Source organism: Propithecus coquereli, unplaced genomic scaffold, assembly GCF_000956105.1.
Source record: "Propithecus coquereli isolate 6110/MARCELLA unplaced genomic scaffold, Pcoq_1.0 Scaffold104, whole genome shotgun sequence".
Classification (NCBI taxonomy): Eukaryota; Metazoa; Chordata; class Mammalia; order Primates; family Indriidae; genus Propithecus; species Propithecus coquereli.
The window spans coordinates 3,898,563-3,922,599 of record NW_012134303.1 but is presented as its reverse complement, the minus strand read 5'-3'; the positions used below and the strand labels follow the sequence as shown (position 1 = coordinate 3,922,599).

The following is a 24,037-nucleotide window of genomic DNA, read 5'->3' as shown; positions in this document are numbered from 1 at the left end:
GAAAAGTTACTCTTGTAAGTTAGGATGCCTTATACTGAGGCTTTAGAATAAAAGTACACTTCACAAATGGAACAGTGAACATAAATTATTATAAGTCAGGATAAGAGTCATACAGAAGTAAGGTAGATTTCCCAATACACAGAAATTATTTTGATGACGTTGTTTTCAATCATGAATTTAAAATGAAGTGAGTTAGCTCCAAATACAAGATAAACATAAAATCACTTAACTTTAGAACTCACGTAATATTTTTGCTGAAAACAGTTACTGAAATTACTAACAAAGTGACAGAATATCTTTAAAGCAGTGCCTTCTTTATAATCTGTAATAATTTCATTTTTTAATTTTTAAGAAGTATTCTTTGGACTATAAATTTTCTGCAAATACACTTCCACTTTATTGTTACCCAAATTACAGATATCCAAGATACCGATGATATGGGCTCTATCCAGTTCACTTGCTGCTTTTATAATATCACCTAAAAGTAAAAAGCAGATGGTAAGTACCGTAAAATAGTTAAATATTTACTTGGATTTAGTATCATATAAGCTGATGACTTTTTTCTGACAATATTAACACTGTTCTTCATCTTCTCCCTCTTCCTTCCAATTTATCACATGCATTTACCAAAGTTATGATATAGTAACTTCTGCACATTAAAGTTGAACACATCAAACAGATGGACCGATAATGTCAAGACATAGACTGATACTCCAAAGCCATATTTAGTTTTTGTTTTTGTTATTTTTAAAAAAAGGCTCCACAGGGAACTGATGATGGGCTCAAGTCCTCTCTGTCACCCTTTCCCTTCTCCCACCAACATTCCTTATGCATATTTAGTTTTGGGTGTTTTTTTTGTTTTGTTTTGTTTTTGGTGGAAAAAAGTAAATCTACATATCTTCAAGGTCACTTAGAAGGTTCCAAATAAACAGTTTATTGTTACACTTCAAAGAAATGCAAAGACAAATTTTACTTTGAAATTCAATTATCAATTTTTTATAAAATATACAAGCCAGAAAGCAAAGCAATACATAAGTACCTTATATATTTTAATTACATATGTGTGTATATGTGTGTGTGTATGTGTGTATGTTTAATTGAAGCTTCTTTTAAAGTGTATTTCCTCTGAAGCAACTTTATTAACTAAAATTTAGCTTTGGATACTCTCAATAAGCTCTATCAAAAATGGATCAGGTGAGTGACATCACTGAAAATAGCAGAGTAGGGAACTCTAGGGTTCTGTCCCTCTTCAAAGCATCTTATAAGCTGGTAAACTTATAAGCTTATAAACTCTCAGAATCAACTTTTGCAGAACTCTGGAATCTAGACCAAAACTTAGAATAACCGGGGAAAAATTAATAGAGAAAGAAACTGCTGCACTGTCGGAAGAGTATGCTGTGGTGTTTTATAGCCTGCCTATCACCCCTCACTCCCCAGGTAAGTGGCAGCCATGAAGATGGCAGCTCGCACTCTTGGTGCAGGTTGATAGTACCAAAGGCAGCAATGCAGACCTTATTTTCAAAGATGTGGTTGTATTTTTATTTTTTAAGAGATGGTGTCTCCTCTGTTGTCCAGGCTAGAGTGCAGTGGCATGATCAAAGCTCACAGCAACCTCAAAGTCCTGGGCTCCAGCAATCTTCCTGCCTCAGGCTCCAGAATAGCTTGGACTACAGGCACGTGCCACCACACCCAACTAGTTTTTTCTTATTTTTTTTAGAGACGAGATCTCACTATGTTGCCCAGACTGGTCTCAAACTCATGGCCTCAAATGATCCTCCCACCTCAGCCTCCCGAGTGTTGTGATTACTGGCATGAGCCACTGCACCTAGCTCGAAGATATGGTTTTGTGTTTGACCTGTCCACCAGCTGTCTCAAGGACAGATGCAAGAGTCTGATTTTGTTTCACCCAGTTTGGAGCATTCCCACAGCTGGGGTGGCTTTCCTGGTGGCAACTTTGTTGAAAGCATATAAAAAAAGCAAAAGTATTGGCCAGGACAGCTGGGTAGTCTATAAAGCTGAGACAAGCAATAGACAGAACAAAAAAGCCTGGACAGGAAAACAACAGGAAAAGAGATATATTGGGGAATAAGGGCTTTTTAAAAGCTCCTGTGTACACTGGGAAATCAAGGATGCCATACGCATACCCAGGGCTGGACAAATATTCAGAGAAGGCCTGAGAAGACTCTGATCATTCACCTCTGGCTGACCTTTAGGCTCTGAGCAAGCAGGAAGTGAAGGCTAAGGAAGAGTTGTAAATGGCCTGGCTAAATGTTGAAGGAGAGCCACTACACAGGGCCAATCTGCAAAAACTGGGAGAGTGTATTTTTTTCTTTTCCCATTTCTTGGCTCCGATGTTTAAGGAAACTGTCAAAACACTAGCTGACCACTACTAAGCTAATGGATCACAGACTTCAGTGGCTATACACAAAAAGACTTTATTTTAAATAGGAAAAAATTAAACCACTTAGAGGTTAAGTAACAAGCAAGTCACATGGTGATTCTAATCTAGATAGTCTTGTTCCGAGGCATATGCTTTTAACCTTTTTTTATGCTAGAGCTCCATCCCTACAAAATTGTGCTAAAATCCAGGAGGGGATCTAAGTTTTGTGGGGCCTGAAGGGTATATTATTTGGGAGCCCCATTTTATGAAAAAATACAAAATATACAAGAATATCAAAAGGGCCTTAAAAGGGACCAATGCAAGCTTAAGGTTTCATTAGCATCACAGTAAATTCACCTCTGCTAGACATATTAAAAATCTAAAGAACGATCTAAAATTGTACAAGTTCACTAAAGCACAATGAATATTGTAACAACTGCTAGTACTATGTTATTTTCTTTTTTTTTTGAGTGGAATGGACTTTAATTCAGATGCTTTGGAGTGATTTCAAGATCTTCAGATTTGATGCCAACAGCAACTACCCAAATCTCAATAATTCTAATTGCTATCATATATTGACTTTTACAAATAATCACTTAACTACTACCCAAAACATAAAATATAGGTTAGTCTTCTGTTTAGGTGATTCTGCCTAGTTGTGTAAAACTTTGAACAAGTGACAATCTCTCTATGCTTCAATTTGTTTAGCTAGTACCTATATCATAAGAACGTTGTGAGGATTAAATATATGTAAATCATTTAGAATGGTAGCTGACACATAGCAAGCACTCAATTAAATATTAGCAATGATTATTTTTACTTAAGCAAACTTATGAAATTAGGCTATGATTATTATTTCTATCACAAGAATTCTTTTAAAATAACTACAGATTTTACTGATAAAATGAGGTTCTCTACATTTCATTTTAAATTGTTAGAATTACAAGAATGGTACATTTTTAGGAACATCACAAATGCATAGGGTAAGTTTGACAAAGGTAATGCTATGTGTTGTCCACTCTGTTTTCTCTTCTTGGTCACAGGGGAAAACAAAGTGTCCTGGCCTTCCTTGTAGCTAGGTTAGGATCATGTAACTGAGTTCTGGCAAATGAGAATGTGAGTGGAAGTGATGTCACTTCTGCTCCAATGTAGTTAAAAGCCAGAAGTGATGTCACTCCTTCCCAATGTAATTAAAAGCCAGTGTCCCCTCCATCTTTCTTCCTCTGCCTTGACAACCTAGAAGCCATTTGTTCCTACTAGGGCAGCAACAAGATGGAAACAGGCTGCATTCCTGAATCACTGCTGGGAAGAGAACTGATGACTGATTGCATTAGACTTGAGCAAGAAATAAACTTTTATTAAGTCATTGTGACTTTAGAGTTGCTTTGTAACTGCAGCATAGACCAACCTATCTTGTAAAACAGTGTGGTATTCCTGTCTCTGAAAATAATATGGGAAACTCTGACTACCTAGAGAATAATAAAATTATTTTCTTAAATGTGTTAAAACTCTTCCACATTATGCTATACTTCTGAGATATGTATCAATGGTAATGCTTTCAAGGAGGTGGAAGGAATAGATATCCTTGTACTTTATAATTAAAGATGACACCAAGTAGGACATATCAGTAAGCCTTATTCAATAAATGATTTGGGGTAAATGGCTAATCATTTGGAAAAAAATATAAAATGTAAACTTATCTCACTCTCTACACAAAAAATCCAAATGGATAAAAATTTTAAATTGGAAAATGAAGACATATGAACACTAAAATGCCCCCAAAATCTTAGGCCGGGTGTGGTGGCTCACACCTGTAATACCAGCACTTTTGGAGGCCAAGGTGGGAGGATCACTTGAGGCCAGGAGTTACAGACCAGCCTGTGTAACAAAGCAAGACCCCATCTCTACAAAAAACAAAGAAACTAGCTAGGTGTAGTTGTGTGCGCCTATAGTCCCAGATGCTCAGGAGGCTGAGGAAGGAGGATGACCGGAACCCAGTAGTTCGAGGCTGCAATGAGCTATGATGGTGCCACTGCCTCCAGCCTGTGCTACAGCCAGATGCCGCCGTCTCAAAAAACCAAAACAAAACAACCCTCCCCCCAAAACTCAAATCTAATTAAAAAATGGGCAAAGGACTTGAATAGACATTTTTCCAAATAAAATATACAAAGGGACAACAAGCACATGAAAAGATGTTCAACATCATTAGAAATTAGGGAAATGTAAATCAAAACCACAGTGAAATACCACTTTACATCCATTAGGATGGCTGTTATAAAAACCAACAGAAAAAAGTGTTGGTGAGGATGTGGAGAAACTGGAATTCTCACGCATTGCTGGTAGAAATGTAAAAAAAAAAAAAAAAATAGCGCAATTGCTGTGGAAAAGTCTGTGATTTCCTGAAAAAGTTAAACACAGAATTACCATATGATCCAGCAATTCCACTCCTAGGTATGTATCTAAAAGAAGCGAAAGCAGGGACTCAAAGCAGGTACTCATACACCAATGTTCATAGCAGAATTATTCGCAATAGTTAAAACATGGAAACAACCCAAATGTCCATTAACAGATGAATGGATAAACAAAATTTGGCATATACACACAATGGAATATTATTCAGTAATAAAAAGGAATGAAATTCTGATTATATTACAACATGGCTGAACCTTGAAAATGTTATGCTAAGTGAAATAAGCCAGACATAAAAGGACAAATAGTGTATTATTTCATTTGCATGAAATACTAACATAGGCAAATTCATAGAGACTGAAAGTGGAACAGCAGTTACCAGGGGCTGGGGAGAGGGGGAAGGGGGAGTTACTGTTTAATGGGTACAGAGTTTCTGTTTGGGATGATGAAAACACTCTGGAAATGGGTAGTGGTGATGGTTGCACAACATTGTGAATGTACTTAATGTCACTGAATAGTACACTTAAAAATGGTTAAAGCAGTAAATTTTGTTATATATATTTTATCACAATAAAAATGTGAGTAAATATAATGAAGCTATAAAAGTACCAGAAAAAGACATTGAGAATTAAAAAAAGTAGTTTTGAACTGAGTGATGCCTTTCTGAGTATGACATAAAACCAGCAGCCACAAAATAAAAAGCTGATACACTTGAGTATATACAAATACAATTACTTATTAATAAAATACTAAAACAAACCTCCCATTGAATAAATGTCAAACTGGGTAAAAGTATTTGTAACACCTGATAAAGGGTTAATTTCTTTAATATCCAAAGAGAACTTACAAATTAATAAGAAAAAAGACACTAAAAGAAAAATGAAAAAAAATAAAACTAGCATAGAAAGTTCTAGAAAGTTACAGAAGGAAAAAAATATAAATGACCAACAAACATATGAAGATTTGCAAGCTCAGAAACAAGAAATGTAAATCAAAATAATGACATACTGTTTTTTGCCTATCATACCTAGTGTGTACTAGGGTGTGAGTAAAGTGGCACTCTTGCTTTTGGTTCAAGTGTGAATTAAGTATAACCTTTTTGGAGAACAATTGGGCATTATTTACCAAAATTTTAAATGTACATGCATTTTGAGTCAGTGACTTATCTTCTAGGAATTCATCTTACAGATATATTTGTATGCATGTACATAGATTTTATATATATACATACACATAAGTATATTCACTGCAGTACTGTTTGCTAATAGGAAAAACAATTGGAAACCATCTAAATGTCCATCAGTAGGGAATAGGTTAAATAAATTTTGGTACATTCACTAAGTGAAATAGTTTGTAGTTATTAAAAAAATGAGGTAGCTCTATATATACTAATATGAAATATATCTAAGATATACTGTCAAAGGGAAAATGCTGGTTATGGAATCATATATTTCCCAATTCCATTCATTTGTGTATATTAGTTAGAGAGAGAGAGAGAGAGAGAGAGAGAGAGAGAGAGAGAGAGAGAGAGAGAGAATGAATATATACTGTTGTATGCAAAAGTAATTTCTCAAAGGATTCAGAGAATACTGGTTATTTCCAAAGAGTAGGTGAGTGGGATGTCGGAATGCAGTGGATCTGGGAAGGCAAAGAGGGGAACTTTCACTTTTACCTGGTACCTTTCTGTACTGTTTGAATTTTTAAATTGTTAACATGTATAGTTTTTGTAATAAAAAAGTAGCTAGTTTATAAAAAATGTTTGAAAGAGGACACTAGTGTTCTACTATGAGCCTCTGTATTATATCTCTATATAACTATTTTTATCTTTCAATTTAGAATCATGAAAGGAATGGAAAAATGTGGAATCAGATCTGGTTTCAAATTCTAGCTGTGTTACTCATGCTAGTGAATCTCTCTGATTTTCAGTCTAGTTATCTATGAATAGGGGATAACAATGTTCACCTTGCAAGGTTTCTATTAGGATTAGTTGTAACTTATGTAAAATGGACAGGCACAGAGTTAAATGGATACTATTATTATTATGAATGCTATGTCATGAAAAACATGGTATTCCACTCAAAATTAATCACTTTGCCTTTGATTACCAATTGATTTTTCTTCCCTAGTGATTCTTGTCTTTCATGTCCCAAATAGTAACTTCTCTGACAGAATACCAGGTATTTTCATGCGACCATGTTAGTGACTACTGGAAGAATATTGGCACTAGTAACAAGCTGATAGCTGAGAACTCTGACCTGATAGTTTATATCAATAATAGCATATACATATAGCAGAAGACATGTGACAGAAGTGGATATTATATGAAATAAGAGCATACATGAGTACACAAATATTTAAACTATATGTTATGGCACTAAATAAGAAATTTGAGATTACCGAAAGTCTAAGGAGCTGCAATGTAGGAAGTAATACTGCAAGTCAACTAATACATCATCTCTATAATGGACTGTGAGAAAAATTAAAAATCCTCACCTCTTTTAAAATTAGATACTCAAGTTCAGCAGCAACCATTACTGCCAAAAGTTACTTTATCATCAGGCATAGCTTATAACACTCATTTAAAAACAACATACACTCAAGGGTTTCATCAGCTTAGAAAGACCTACCACAAAATCCCAGGATAATAAAGCCTTTCTTAACAGCTCTTTTAAAATATAATATCCTGACAAGCTCAATGAAAATTGCTAGAAACTTTACCACATGCTTATGAATTAGAAATAACAACAGAAAGTAAACAGGATAATTATAATTGGACACATAATTTTATAGGTATACAGAAATAATTTAAAGTTCAGTATATTATTCAACGGCCTAAACAATTAGCTGGTTGAAGAGTTTCACTATTGGGATTACATACACTCCTAGCAGTCCTAAAGGAATTTATTGCATAGCACTTGAATAACTAAACATTTATATAAGAGAAAACAATTGCACTGGAGGTATTACGATTTCAGGCAATTATAAGGTGAAATGACAAATTGTTTTGCCTGAGTTAAAAGGAGAAAAGAGTAGAATTTGTACTGCTCCATGTGCATACCACTTAGGTCTGATGAAATAATTACATTTGGAATTGTATTATAAGAAAATATTCTTAATAGCTGGATGGAGTAGAAACAAGTTATTCAATTTATTTAAAAGACATTCCAATTTATAAGTCTTGGGGTTCATTCACCAAATAACCCTTGAATTAAAACTACATTAAATTTTAAGGCTAGAACTATTTACATAATAAAATCTTAAGGTTAGGACTGCTTATAATATTACTTTTTTTCTGAGTGAAAAGAATACTGAGATTGTCTTACCGGCAAGTGCTCTTGGACCTTGCGGTTGGTCATTGCCAGTTAAGCCCTGTGGATATACACAGCTGTAATTCATGCAGGTTAACAGTGTGTCTATTTGAGATGTTCGGACATCTTCTGGAGAATACATGGGTAGGAATGCGACATCAATTGCTATCTCATGGTTGAGACCTATTAGAGGAAAATCATACATTATTGAAAGTTCAGTGGGTTAGCATATAGTCCTAATGAAGCCAAGTTTGCTGGTTTGATCCTAACGTGTGCAAATAACTTCAGACCTGGGAAAAAACCTGTGTTTCGAAACTGGGGACAAAACCCTTAGCTCTACAAACAATTTATAAATACATGCTCTTGGTTGAAAGACTAGACACTTGAGTGCAACCTATCACCATTGCTGGAAATAACAATTCAAAATGTTTTTCCCACTGGAAGATTGAAATCTTATTTTCCAGAGGACAGCCTGGTCACATAAGTGAAGACGTGTAGAGTGTTTCCTTCGTCATTCATGCCACTACAGGATAGGAGAATACAAAGATGACTATTGGTTCCCTTATTGCTCTTTGAACTTAAGGATATCTGACTCGAGCAAAGCCAAGGATGGTAGTAAACTAGGTCCCATCTGTCCTTAAATATACAAGACAAGCTTCACACACTCACCATTAGGGCTATAAAATGTTGCAGTAGAAAAAGGGCTAAGGGGGAACAATCAAAGTGAATCCTGACCTCTGATTGTCATCTCTTTATTTGGGTCAATGTCAACATGGATAAAAAAGACTTCCTAGTGGAAGACAAGGGTTTGAGCTGGATACTAACGGAGGAGTAGCACTTAAATAAACAGAGAGGAGGGCATTTCAGGCATAGCAGGGAGTAGCATAAGTCAAAGGTACCAGAGTAAAGAGACCATCTCAGCTAGAGCAAGGGTAAACAAACACACAGAGCACAGCTTTTAAACTATGAATTCCATGCAGTCACCCAAACCAGAAACCTGTGTTATCCTTAACTCCTCCCTTTTACTCTTCCCAGATATTTAGTCACTAGATTCTATGATTTTAATATTTCTCCTGTTCCTCCCTTCTAGCAATTCTTGAGTACTGAGTATGGGCCAATGATGGGTAAACAAAGTCCTTCTTGTTAAGCTGCAAACTGATCTAGAAATGAAAGTCCTTTGCTTTTTATGAGGAAGTGACACTAAATCTCATAGCTTTAATTTAACATACAACTAAGGGCCACTTAAAGCTTTTTAAGGATTACTAAAATTTGGTATTCATAAACTAAAATAATCATATTAGCTAGAATTTTCCAAGGATTCCAATTCAGTATTTTAAGAAGTGTAGCTACCCCACAATTCTTAGCAATGCTGCAAAACTCCTGCGAATGTGCATACAATGGTCTCTCTCCTTGATTCTAAGACTAAACTCTAAGACATGCCATTAATTTTATGTTTTTTTATAAAAAAGAAAACACTGCATTAAATGTACTTATTAACCACAAGGTGTTTTCCAACTTGCAAATGTGAAAAGAAAGCATGCCTTAGAACTGAGAAAATACCAGAAGCTGGAAATCCTGGTATTTTCAGGAAGGCAGCTTTATTATCAGTGTGTCCTATATATTATTTTGAGTTGTTTTCTAAATTACAAAATACTGTGAGTTATCTTCAACATAATAAGTAATGTTTGTTCTGAGCTGTTTGATTAAAACTAGAGTTCAAAGTGCAAATGTATTAGTCGACAGGTCTCAGGGCTTCTGTACTGCTGCTCTAGCGCCTAGAATGTTCTTTCTCCAGATAACTACATGACTTGCTCCTTCACCTCTATCAGGTTTCTGGCGAAATGTTACTTTCTCAGGGAGACCTCTGCTGGCCACTTTATTTAAAATTTAACCCTTTCCTACTAAAGCACACCCCAGCCCCTTTTTTTCCTAGCGATTATCACTGTCTCACTCTACTACAAGCACTCTTAGGGCAGGGTTTTTAATCAATTGTGTTCACTAACATAACTTTAGCACCTAGAGCAGTGCTAGGCACACAGTTGGTGCTCAGTAAGTATCTGTTAAATTGAGTAAATAAATGTACATTTGTGTATTTTACCTATAATTTTTCAATACTAGACTTTAAGACATTTGTGCATTTGTGTTCGAATATAAATTCATACATATTCCCATTACCAAGAAATGAACACAAATATCCTGTACAAACCCCAGTAACAATGGCTACAATGTAAGGAGAGCTGTTAAAATAATCTTCTCTAGATTTTTTTGTCAAAATATTTTTAGACAAAATTTGTCATATGGTTTGTTCTTTTCCTTTTCTGTAAAATGTATTTAAATGATAATTTAAAATTTTAATAGCATTAATTGTGACATCAGGTAATTTAATATGCTGTAGTTACATTGAAATAATAAGGCTTCATTTACCTTTATTTTTTTCTCCCATTAAAGCAGCCACATAGACCAACATAATTCTTGCCCACCTTGGTATTAGCCTGTGGGCTCAGGATCAATTATTTGTACCCCTGAGGTATGCCTCCTTCCTTGCTGAAAGCCCACTTGAACAATTAGCTGAGTAGCACTGGGTTCCCTCACTGTTGGTTTCCTCATCACTTAATGCTATTACTGGGGTTTATATCTCTTGATTTCCAAAAGACAAATACATGGCCTTCAGAGACTTGCGAAAAGCTGGCTGGATTATGTTCCTAAGTGTCCAAGTCAAAGGCAAATTGAAGAGAGGATTCTTTTTTTTTTGATACAAAATATTTTACATATTTATGGACTATATGAAGAGAGGACTCAAACTTTGACTCATCAGATTTCCTGGGTAACTAAATTAGTGTCAGTAGAGCCAATGATATACTGATGACATCTATACGTTCAATTAAACTTTTGAAAAGTGTCTTCTTATATTTAAGGTGAGAGATAATTCTTAAAATTGGGAGAGACTGACCAACAGATTTTAAATTTTGTACCTGGGCTAAAGGCACTGAAAATTTAGTTTGTTACTTCATCTCAAAATAGTCTCTTTAAAGTGTGTGATCTTACATGGTTGGCAATGGGCTGAGGTTTTAGTTATTACTATCTACTGATTTGAGGCAAGTGAGATGATGTAGCAAGGCTTTTAAGATAAGAACCAGTGCTTCTGGGATAGGATTCTGATATTGCCACCATACTGAGGTAGTTGTTGAGAGCCATTAGAACTGTGAGAAGGAAGATTAATAATTCTATGTAATGTTTTCAGTAACAATTCATTCTATACCAGTCAGAGCTAATGACTGAGTAACATGGTTGTGGTCCAAATATCTTCTGGCTTCAAGAATAAGTTATTTCAAAATTGTTGGATCCTACGGAAACTAGCAAGATATTGTACAGGGATAATAAACCACTAGAAGACAGCATCAGTGTAAGTTAGACAATCTTTGTGCTTGGAGAACTTTAAGTGTCATACAAATTTATCTGCCTGGATTGGTTTAGGCAGTCGTAACTATGAGCAGGGTTCTAGAACAGGGGTCAGCAAACTATGACTGGAGGAGGGCCAAGTCTAGCCTGTACCTAGTTTTGTACATCCCATGAACTAAGGCTGGCTTTTACATTTTTAAATGGTTGAAAAAATCAAAAGAATAACATTTTATGATATATGAAAATATGAAACTCAAATTTTAGCCATGCATATTCATTTACATATTGTCTGTGGCTGCTTTCACATTAAAACAGCAGAGCTGAATAGTTATAACAGAAATTGTCTGTCTTGCACAGCCTCAAACATTTCATCCTTGACCCTTTACAGAACAAGCGTGACCCGTTGTGCAGGATACTCTTAAAGTCATCTTTCAGTTTTAGGAGTCTATCTTTTAACTAATAGAACATTGATAAGAGATTTAATCCTCTCTTCTGAGTTCATTGCTCATGTCCATGCTTAAAATATATAGACATTTCTCTGGTCTCCTAATACAACTTGGGTTCATACTTTCCTAAAACATCTGACAAATTCACCACTTTCATAACTGATATTCATCTCTCATTTAACCAGTAGCAGAAAATGTCTATAGTTCAAGTACTCCTTAGAGAATAGTAGTTCTCAACCTTCATTATACTCCTGTATACCTGATGGACAGGATACATTCATTGCTCTCTGTGGCAATGTTTCCCTTACAAAGGGCAAGAGACTGAATGAGTTGCTTCTCTAGAGTGTACCAGAATTCCAAAAAGTGGGGTAGGCCTCCCTCAGATGATTTTGATAGGCTACCCTCTTCCACTAAGGTTGTATGAGAATCACTGGATCCAGTACCATTTATCCTAGTTTTCTAGATTTTATTGCTATATTAAGCCAAACTCTTAGAGAGTGATGTACTTGGATTATATAATAAAGTAAAAATATATTCCTTTATAGAAATGCTTTATTAAGATATGACTGATGATTATACTGATAATGTATATTACAAGGTTGATGCAGGAATCAACTATCTGAAAGAGAATTTACATTTCTTCTTTAAAGAAGAAAACTATAGTTGAAGATATCAACCCATTTGTTATTCTGTGCTATTTATATAATAAATTCATATAGCAGGTTCAGATTTGAATTTTGTTTGAGGAAAAAAATAACAGGATTCCTATATATGATTGTTTCCACTGCAACAGAAGATATGTTTAGAAACTCAGGGGATTTGATTTGTAATCACTGCCTAGCTTTTACCTAGCCAGGAAGATAGAAGATAAGAAGATAAGATAGAAGATAGAAGACTAGAAGATATCCAAGTTTCTTTTAGCTCTAAAATTAAATATCTCATCAGAAAAACAAAAACAAAAACATTCAACCCCCAAACCCTTTTTCCTTCCCTGCTAGAAAGTTTAGGAAAAATTACTGCCAAATGGTAGTAATTTGGTTATTTGTAAGTACCTAGTAAAATCCCATTTTTTCTGCTTCCTTTAAAATGTTCTGTTTTGTTTTAGTCATAAACAGCTTATTTTTCACTGTCTTTTAACTCTACAAATCATCCTTGGAAAAAGGTAGGCTATAAATGTTATATAAAATACAGCATATTTCTAACATGGATTAGAGCTGGTAAGCAGAATGATAAATGTTCCTTCTTCACGTTTGATCCCTGCTTTTAGCTGACTCATAGCCAAAGCTAAAAAGTTTACAATTACATGTAAGACAGCTGATATGTATTAGTCAAGCTGTTTCAATAGATCAGTAGCATGTCAAAAGGAAGAAAAATATTCAATTTTGATGTTTCTAGATGAACTCATCATTTCCGTGGTTACTTTCTGTGATGTATGGGAAACTTTGCTATCATTTTTGTTTCCTAAGTATAAAACTAAGGTTGAGAAACTACTTGAAGACAAGTAGCGCGATCTAGTGAAAGAAGCATTTGAAACGTAGGTCTGTGATTATCTAACAGAGTCAGCGGAAATTTAGATGTTTCCTAGATTATACCACATACTCACATGTACGTACACATTTATGTGTGAGGAGGCAGAGAAGAGGGGATGGGAGAGAATAAAGGGGAAAAAAGAATCTGATAAAGGTCAAGGCAATTCATTCTAGTATTACAGATGTAAAAATCCATGAACTACATTGTTCAGCCATTAAATTAATTTGCTAATGATTTTTCCTCATTCCTTCATTTTAAGGTAAAAAGAGCCAGTGCTAAGATAATCTTGTGACACACAAATATACATTTTTCCTTGACTCTAAGAGTCATTTCAGCTAAGATTTTATTTTAGGATTTTTTAAAATTAATTTTTCATTATAAAAAACTTAAAAAATAAATCTAAGTTTTAAAATGTTTTGACTCCTTTAAATTTCCGTAAGTTACAATAGTTAACCTCTCAGTTTTGAACAGCCTGGGAAAATCAACTTATTTTCTCTTATCAGACAAGGGAAGTGTTTTCAGTAACTTCTTTCTGTTCAACCTTAGTTACCTGAGAATTCCATTTTCTTCAAGGGCTAAACAGAGATCTTTTCATAGGGGTATCTCTTGATTAATACCCCTTTTTCTCTTTATGTTAGACTTTACCCTTCATTGGTTTAGATGAACTGAGAAAGAGGCATGGAATATGGGCAAGAAAGTGGCGGCTAAGGGAGAACAGAATCAGTCTTAGAAATAGTAAGATAGCCAGGAGTGGAAAAAGTTCCCTTAGTTTTCATTCTTCTCCGCACAAATACTTTCCAAGGACTTGCCAATGTTTAAAAGCCCATAATTAGAGCTTCATTTATTCCAGAATTAGCGCTCCATTCCTTTTGTTTGAACCAAACAAGAGCTCCCCTTGCGCTTAATTTTTTTTGTGTGTGTGTGGGGGGAGGGAACTTAAGTTTTTTAAAGCAAAATAGTATCTATATTTAAAAGTATGTTAAATTGATTATATTCAAAGAGAAGAACATTTGACTTACCTAGGATGGTTACTTCAAAATGTCCAAGGCTTCGGGCACTCTCAAAATCATCAAGTTTTGGAGGCCTTCCTTCTGGTGGTATGTATTTTGCAGGCTGAGAATTATACTGCTCACTAAGAAACTTTCTGTGTTCGGAAATAAATTTCCGTGGAATACTTTCAGGATAAACATGGCTGTAATGCAGGTGATCTATTAAGCCAAACTTTTTTTCTCTCCACAGCTGACTCTCCCACCTATCACTTGTAGTTTTTCTGGCTTTCCTTAGGAAAGCAGTGATTGGATCATCTGGACCTGTTAAAAACACAATGAGATAGACACAGTTGACCTAGAAACTAATCAAATCAAGTTATTCACTGCAAAAAAGCACATATTAATGAAGAACAGGTTAAGTAACTTTAAAGATCAAACCACCACCTACAAAATGTAAAATGAATATACAAAAGATAATTCTTATGAAAGTGAAGAATGAACTAAATTCACTTTCAAAATAAATCACTTTTACTACAAAATATTAAAAGTGATATTGTTTTTTCTGTTGTCAGAATTAGGGAGATTTATAATTTACTTTTCTATATTTTCTAAATACTCTTAAATAAACGTATATTTCTTTTATATTAAGTGACACAGTCAAGTTAAATCAAATTCATGAGAATAGTACCCTTTAGAGATTACTCACTATAGATGGAATTTGAGCTTAAAATAAAATTTTGTTAATCTTTGCTAAAAGTAGCCTGAACAAATACAGTCTTGTTCTTCGATACATCTCTCCTTCAAAAGAGCCATTTATTTATTATATATGACACTTCTTTCAGACATAAATAACATATGGAAACCAAAGAGGGAACTAAATTGAGATGAAAGACTCCCCTCAACTCTTGATTATTCTCTATCATCAAGTCAAATTATCATTTATGTACAATTTATCTAACACATTTAATTTCTAAGGCAGAATATAATTTATCCCTTACACATTATGACATTCATTCATTGAAAAAATAATTAATGAGCACCTATTATGTGCCAGACGCTGTGATAAGGAGTTTGGTACAAATAATATTTTAATTGAATAGTATATCCTGGGTACTGAAAGCATATGGTAGAATCAGAAAAAATTAAATTTTGGAACAAGACTCTTAAATTCTCAGTTCTGCTAGCTGAGGAGTTGCTGACAGCAACTCTGTTTCAGAGTTTGCCAAGGTGTGCTGAGCTGCTTTCTTGCAGGCTATGTTCTGGTGTTGATTCTTATCCCAGCATAAAAAAACCTTGCTGGGGCAGAAGGTGGCTTCAAAAGAAAGGTTTTAGTACAAGTAATATACCACTTCTGATGATTTTCAGACTTTATTCCATATTCCCAGACTACTTGCTTGGTTTTTCAACCTATCTGGAGACTTACTAAAAATTTATTACAAAGTAAAGTATCAGATTGAGTTATAAGGGAAGATGAAGAAGTTGATCACACACTTCTTACTCACCAGGAATTTAAAATACTATAATATTACAGAAGAGATTTTTTTTTTTTTTGAGACAGAGTCTCACTCTTTTGACTGGGCTAGAGTGAGTGCCATGGCGTCAGCCTAGCTCACAGCAACCTCAAACTCCTGGGCTCAAGCGATCCTCGTGCCTCAGCCTCCCGAGCAGCTGGGACTACAGGCATGCACCATGCCCGGCTAATATTTTTCTATATATTTTTAGTTGTCCGATTAATTTCTTTCTATTTTTAGTAGAGACGGGGTCTCGCTCTTGCTCAGGCTGGTTTCGAACTCCTGAGCTCAAACAATCCGCCCATCTCGGCCTCCTAGAGTGCTAGGATTACAGGCGTGAGCCATCACGCCCGGCCCAGAAGAGATTTTTTAAACTCAAAATTCAGTTCATGAACACATTTAGCTTCCTATAATAATGCTTGAAAACAAAAGGGATAACAAATTTAATCACACATGAAAAGGAAAGAAAGGAATAAATCAAAGTCAAGAGAAAAACTTAATAGGACTAAACTGAGGATTGGGAAATAATTTCATCCTTTTTATCTTCTAGAAATAAATCTCTTCTCGAATTAATAAAAGTACATAATTACAACAATAGTAGCTATTACAGTAATCTAAGCCATACTGAATTTTCCTGATTGACTTGTTCCAGAATATAGCACGCAAAAGAAATAGTTATATGCTACTTCATTTTTTTTTTTTTGAGACAGAGTCTCACTCTGTTGCCTTGGGTAGAGTACAGTGGCATCATCACAGCTCACTACAACCTCAAACTCCAGGGCTCAAGAGAGCCTACTGCCTCAGCCTCCCTAGTAGCTGGGACTACAGGTGTATGCTACCACGCCCAGATAATTTTTTCTATATTTTTGGTAGAGACAGGGTTCTTGCTCTTGCTCAGGCTGGTCTTGAACCCCTGACCTCAAGCGATTCTGCTGCCTTGGCCTCCCAGAGTGTTAGGATTACAGGAGTGAGCTACCATGCCCAGCCAATTTTACTCTTTAATTTTAATTAGCAAGTAAATGATAAACTAATAGCTAAACAAAATTTTTGTTGAAAATAGTATGGAAGGAAAAAATGAGATTAATTTCAAATAATCATTCCTCATGTGATAAACAAAATGTGTATGAAAAGCTCAGCATGGTGCTTGGCACATGAATGTTCGATAAATGGCTGGTACTATTATATAATTGTGGGAAGTACTATATTACTTCCTGTAGGCAAAACAGAGGGGATGATCTAAGCAGATGCTAACATAAAGATCTTCATAAAGTTTAATCACCAAGTTGACAAACTGAAGATTAGAAATTTGATTGCCTTCTTGGATATTCAGCAGAGAATGACAAAATCTGGAAACAATTATTAATATGTTTTTCTCCTTCATTTTTAGAATTTAGAGTCCAGGTAAGATTTGATTTCTGAGAAACCTTTTTTTTTTAAATTTCAAATTATGCTTATTTGGGGAAAACAATCTTTTTCTCCAGGAGTACCATCTAAAATGTGCATTAAAACTTCTGGACAAAGTATTCAGCCTTATTCAGATAATAGTCTGTCTAGAATATGATTAAGGGAAATGAATACAAATTTATCAGTAGGTAACCTACATAAATCTAATAGGTAAGGTTAGTACAGATGGGTATTATTTTTTAAAAAAAAAGATTAAAAATTTTTAGAATGGAATTATTCAAAATGCCCCGATTTCATATCATGTAGCAATCAACAAAAACCATGTTAAAATACTTTGGAAAAGTTCATGAGACATCAAATTTAACAATATAGTATGGAATAAAATGACAGTATTATTTCTGTCTAGGTGGACACTGAAAACAAAATAATAACACCACCAAAAACAGGACGGGTATTTGTATACACAAGGAGTGCAATGCGCACTACCCGAAGGCTGGACATATTTGAAACACGGACTTCGGTGGGGGGGGGGAAGCGAGGGCAACACACGTAACCTAAACATATGTACACCCATAATTTGCTGAAATAAAAAAAAAAAAAAAGCTAAAAAGTGTAGTCCAAAGGGATAATCCCTTATAAGAACTGATTTGAACCAAATCACTCTAAGGGCACCCTACCAGAACAAAATTGTATTATAAAATCACTTCAGAAATGAACCCAAAGTTCAAACCAATCAACATAATAGCAAGAAAAGCAGATATGACTTACTTTTAAGATTTACTTAAAATTACCATCAATTAAAAATTAAACTTGCTACTTAATTATTTTTCTGTTAATTAAAAACAGTACATTGTAAGGGATGTACTACTACTGAAGAAACAAATTGGTAAGTATAAGTTTGTTTATAATTACTTTCACTTTGGGGATGATACCAAATTGATTAGTATTTTTGGCAGTGACATAGCTAATATAAATACAAACCAGCAATGAAACAACTAGCTATATAGCTATCAAAAGCACTGTATTACTATCTGGAAGCACACATTACTATATGCAAATAGTAATCTGTATATAATAATGTTCCATAAAGTTTTCGTAAATAATAATAAACAGTAACATACGTAGGGGGGTGCTTGGCGTGCCTGGTTTATTTCCTTTTGCTTGTACAGAAGCTTCTAGCTGAGGTACAGCAACTCTATAAAGGATTAAAAAAAAGATAACCAATAGTTATAAAAACAGACTCGTATGAAAAACAAAACCCTAATTGGTTCTATTCAGAATTTATTCTAATTCAATACATTGAAAAAATACACAAGTTCCTTAAAATAATGCATTAAAATACACAAAAAATTATTAAAAATATCCATATATAATGTAATTCAAATATTACAAGATATTTAAATTTTCTTTTAGGCGTATTCCATAAAAGGGAGCATTTAACTTTACTAAATATCAGCTAAGGATGGAAATAATTTTCATTATTTATGATGGAAATTTAAAAATTAGTGCAATGGCCTAGTTTTTATGTTTTCTTTGTTCAAAAATTTTGGTAAACAGTCTGGCCTATCTCTTCAATCTCATTTCATGGTTTCATGTTAGTCCCATGCTTTTTTAAACCTTCGTGCTTTTACTTCTGCCTGAAATAATCCTATTCCCTCTTTCCTTTGCCTGGTTAACTTTTATTCATTCTTCAAATTGTAGTTCAGGCATTATTTCCTATAAGAAGCCTCCCCTCATCTCTAGTCAAGGCTAACTGCTCCTTGTATATGCTGTATGGCACTATGAATAAACTTCTATCACAGTATTCATTACACTGTATTGAAAGTACAGGTTTATAGGTCCGTCTTTTCCACCAGACTAAGCTCTCTATGAAAGCATAGACTTTATTTTATTAGTTTCTGTAGCTCCATATAGTAGCTGCTCAAAAACTGTTTATGGAACAGAAATGAATGGAGAAAAGGGGAAACATCTTATTCTGAAGCTAAGGAGAACCATGCTTTTGTAAGGAAAGATTTCCATCTTATAGGCTTTAGCATATTGCTGTGATGAGTTTTTTCCTATTGTTGTATTTCCAAAACTAAAGGCATAAAGTGAAACAGAAAAGTCATATTGTAGAATGACACATAATATTGCTCAACCTATTTTATCAATAGATTTATCTCTTATAATAATATTTTTAATTACACTAATCAGTTATTAATGAACTAAAAAGTAGTGTTCATGAAGTATTTATGTACCATTTAACTATAAAATTCTGGCAAATAAAAACGTATTTTGGCTGGGCAAGGTGGCTCACGCCTGTAATCCTAGCACTCTGGGAGGCTGAGGTGGGAGGATTGCTTGAGCTCAGGAGTTCGAGATCAGCCTGAGCAAGAATGAGACCCTGTCTCTATCAAAAAGAAAAAGAAAAAAAAGGGGGAAAAGCCCACATTTTATAGTTGTAGTTTTATTTTTTCAATTAATAAAAATGTGGTATTTCTAGAAATTCATAAGCAGAAAACAAACTCTAAGAGGAATTTAAATAACTAAAAAATAAATAGTTGTATGCATTTTGAGATCCTTAAGGAGCGTATATATACCTTTTTAAAAAGTGTGATTATAAAGTGATTTTTTCATTTGACATAAATTAGAAGAAATAGTTTCTCAAACTCTAGCATCACCATTACATTATACAGAATATTTTTTAAAAAGTGGTTTAGATTTTTACTTGGTATACATAATCATTCATTTGTATGACCTAAATGTCTTAAAGGTGAGGGGCTAAATGACAGAAGTGGAACTATACAATGTCTATGGGTACCACCTGAAGAAACTGAACAAAGAGAGATAAAAAAAAAAGAGATAAAAAGATACAGGAGAACAGAAGGATAACTGAGGGTGGAAAAGATAAAGAGGGCTAAAAGAAGAGAAGACAAAGATGCATATGATGTGTAGTGGCAGAATATCATACAAATTATGTCAGGGACTCTAAGTTGTACTTGAACCTTGCCATTATTACCAATTTATTTACTTTAGCTAAAAGTCACATAGATTCTATAGTATGCCATTCTCTCATCTATATAATAAGATTATAGTTAATGTTATTGTAGTCTTATAAAGTCTTTAATGCAAAGAAATTAAAAATACTTAATATACACATATATAGATCTTATATTTTATCCTTTATGAACCTAAGATTCCTCATCTATAAAATTGAGATTATTATCCTGCTTCTTCCTCGCAGGGAAGTTGATGATCAAATGAAGTGATGTAAGTGATCTTGCTTTGTATATTGAAATGCTCTATACAATCATTTGAAAGAATATTTTCAGTGTCTTCTTAAGCAGAAAAATTATACAAAAGGACACGAACATAGTTTTTTGTGAAGTTGCTAATATAAGCAAATTAGAAATAGTTTATAATGATCAAAAATGCTAAAGTCATTTGTGATCATTAATTCAAATTAGCAAATGCTTTTCAGGAAACAACCATTATTTAAAAATGTTCCCTATGGTGCCTCTGCTTTTCTTAGGGGGAGATACTGAAAATGATTTTTAAGGATTCATTTAACTTTGGTATGGTTCACTTTCTCTGTTTGTGGAGTAAATACTATCAATAGAATGAAACGAAGAGGTTTTAATGTCCCATTTGTCATGTTTGATTTCTTCAGTGTTAATTTTTTGGGCGAGTTGATAGATTTTGACTAAATTTTAAAATCTAAAAGAAAGCACGTGGTATCCCTTAAATTGACTATCTACCATTTGAATTAAAATGTTGGTTGGACACAAGCTCGAAAATGGTTATATTTACTGTTATTGTACCAACAGGTGATCAATACATTGGAGTTGTCAGGCCATGATATAAAACACTATGATTAATACATTCAAGAAAACAAAGATGGTCAAAACAGATATAGAATCTCTAAAGAGAACATGTAAAAAGTGAATCAAGTGGGCTTCCTAGGACTAAAAAACAGAATAGCTGGACTTAAGAACTCTGTGGTACAATAAAGAATATATGTCATACTTGTCTCTGGTTCCTGGCACAGAGCTTCAAAAACCTTTGGAATTTTCTGAGTGACAGAACTGCCTTTGTTAATCTAATGAAGTGACTGGTAGTGGGTTCCTAGATAGCTTCAGGATGGGGGCTTGTCACTAGAAAGACCAACCAAGTAATCTGAGGGTTGGAACATTGGGTTAGCTCAAACTCTAAGGAGAGGAAGGGGGCTGGATAGCAACTTCAATCATCTGGCCAGTGATTTAATCAATCATGCCTACATAATGAGATTAGGAAAAAAAACCCTCTGGGCAGCAAGGCGTGGTAGAGCTCTGTGGTTGGTGAACACAGTGATGTGCCAATAGAATGATATGCCTGGATTCCATGAGGAGAGGGCACAGAAGCTCTGCATTGTTTTCCAGACCTTTCCCTGTGTGTCTCTTCATTTGGCTCTTCCTGATTTGCATCCTTAATAATAAAACAGTGATTGTAATTGTAGCACTAAGTTCTGTGAGTTGTTCTAGTGAATTATTGAACCCGGGGGTCAGGAGAACCCCTGAATTTGTAGCCAGTTGATTAAAAGTGCAGGTGGCCTGGGGACCCCCTAAAGTGTGGCTGGTATCTGAAGTAAGGACAGTCTTGTGGAGGACTGAGCCCTTAAGCCTGTGGAGTCTAATGCTAACTCTGGGTAGTTAATGTCAGAATAGAACTGCAGCATGCCCAGTTGAAGTGGAAACAGAACAAGAACTCAATGAACTCAACTGACAGGTTTAATAGTAGATTGGATATAGTAAAAGAGTAAATAAAGAGACATGTTAATAGAAAATTTCCAAACTGAAGCACAGAATCAGAAAAGAATGATATATATGTATATACACACACACACATATGAATAATACAGAATAGAGTGTAAGAAACATTTGCTCACAGAAGTACTATCGTATGTGTAACTGGAATCACAAAAAGAGAGGAGATAATGAGGCAGAAATAATATTTGAAGAGGTATTGGCTGATAATTTTCCAAAATTGATAAAAGAAATCAATCTACAGATTCAAAAAGCTCAGCAATCCCAAAGTAGTATAAAACAAAGAAAGACACTCCTTGAGACATCATATTTAAAGCACTAAAAATTAAAGACAGAGAACACCTTAAAAGCATTTTATGAAAAAGGATACAATACCTTTGAAGAAGCAATTATAAGACATCTGCCTGACTTCTCAACAAAGATAGCGGAAACAATAAACACAAAGAGTAGAATTACACATTTAAAGTGCTGAAAGCAAAAAAAAAAAAAAAAACAAAAAAACAAAAGAACACCCTGCAACCTAGAATTCTGTATACTGTAAAAATATCTTTTGGGAATAAAGGTGAAATAAAGATATTTTCAGACAAACAAAAACTGAGAGAATGAGTCATCAGCAAGCTACATTGAAATAAATGCTGAAGGGAATTCTACAGTCAAAGGGAAAATAATGCCAGAGAGAAGCATGGAAATATAGGTAGGAATAAAGAATACATAAAAAAATTAATCATGTGGATAAATATAAGGGAATACTAACCACACAATACTATTCTTAGAGTTTAAAACATATGTAGAACTAAACTGTATGATAAAAATAATGAAAATAGGGACGAATAGAGTTGAAGTGTTCTAAGGTTCTAGCGTCATCCAGGAAAATGGTATAATTTGTATTTAACTACAATAAGTCAAATATTTATGTTTTAAGGTAACCACTAAATAATATTGGTAACCACTAAATACGTAATTATCAAAATAAAAAGGGGAAAATTGAATAATGAAAACTATTTGATTAAACAAACAGTATGAAGATTGATATAAATATAACTATATCATTAATTCACATTTAATATGTGAATGGAATAAATAAGTAAAAGATTAAGATTGTCACATTGGATTAAAAAACAACTATATGTTGCTTAAAGGAGACAACTTTAAATACAAAGACATAAAAAGGTTAAAAGTAAAAGGAATGGAAAATATATGTCATGCAAATGCTAATCAAAATAAAATTGGTATAGGTATATTAGTATTAGACAAAGCAGACTTTAAGGCAGAAAGCATTGTGAGACATAAAGAACATTTCATAATAACAAAGAGGTCAATGCATTACAAAGATAGCACAATCCTAAATCTGTATGTAGCCAGCAACATTACTTCAAAATACATGAAACAAAAAAACTTATAGAACTAAAAGGAGAAATAAATCCACAATCATAGTGAAAAATTTTGACACATCTGTCTCAATTAGCTGATGGAAAAAGCAGACAAAAAATCAGTAAGGATATAAAGGAGAAGAGAGATGATCAACAATTAACATACTTGGACCTAGCTGACATGTATCGAACAGTACACCCAACAATGACAGAATTCATATTCTTTTCAGGTATGTATGAAGCATTTATTAAAATTGACTATATATCTTAAGAAGCCTTTCAATAAATTTCCAAAAAATCATTTAGAATACCTTCTTTCTCCAGAGTGCAGCTAAGCTGAAATAAATTTTAAAAAGGTAACTAGAAAATGCTCAAGTATCTCTAAATTAATCAATATACTTCACAATAAACCTATGAATCAAAGGGGAATCACAATAAAAACTTAAAAAAAGAATGTTTTTAAATGGAGAATGAAGTAGAATGCAGCTGAAGTAGTACTTAGAAATTTAC

General features: G+C 34.1%; 1 protein-coding gene across 1 annotated transcript in view; it reads right to left on the bottom strand.

Moving 5' to 3' along the window:
- Positions 1-347: 347 nt before the first annotated feature.
- The window catches only part of LOC105810790 (chromosome unknown open reading frame, human CXorf57), a 55,692-nt gene continuing 32,002 nt past the window's right edge, over positions 348-24,037 (bottom strand). Inside the window, 5 exon segments of the mRNA XM_012644825.1 lie at positions 348-478; positions 8,113-8,280; positions 14,492-14,751; positions 14,994-15,028; positions 18,484-18,571. Coding sequence (XP_012500279.1) covers positions 348-478; positions 8,113-8,280; positions 14,492-14,751; positions 14,994-15,028; positions 18,484-18,571 — 682 coding nt within the window.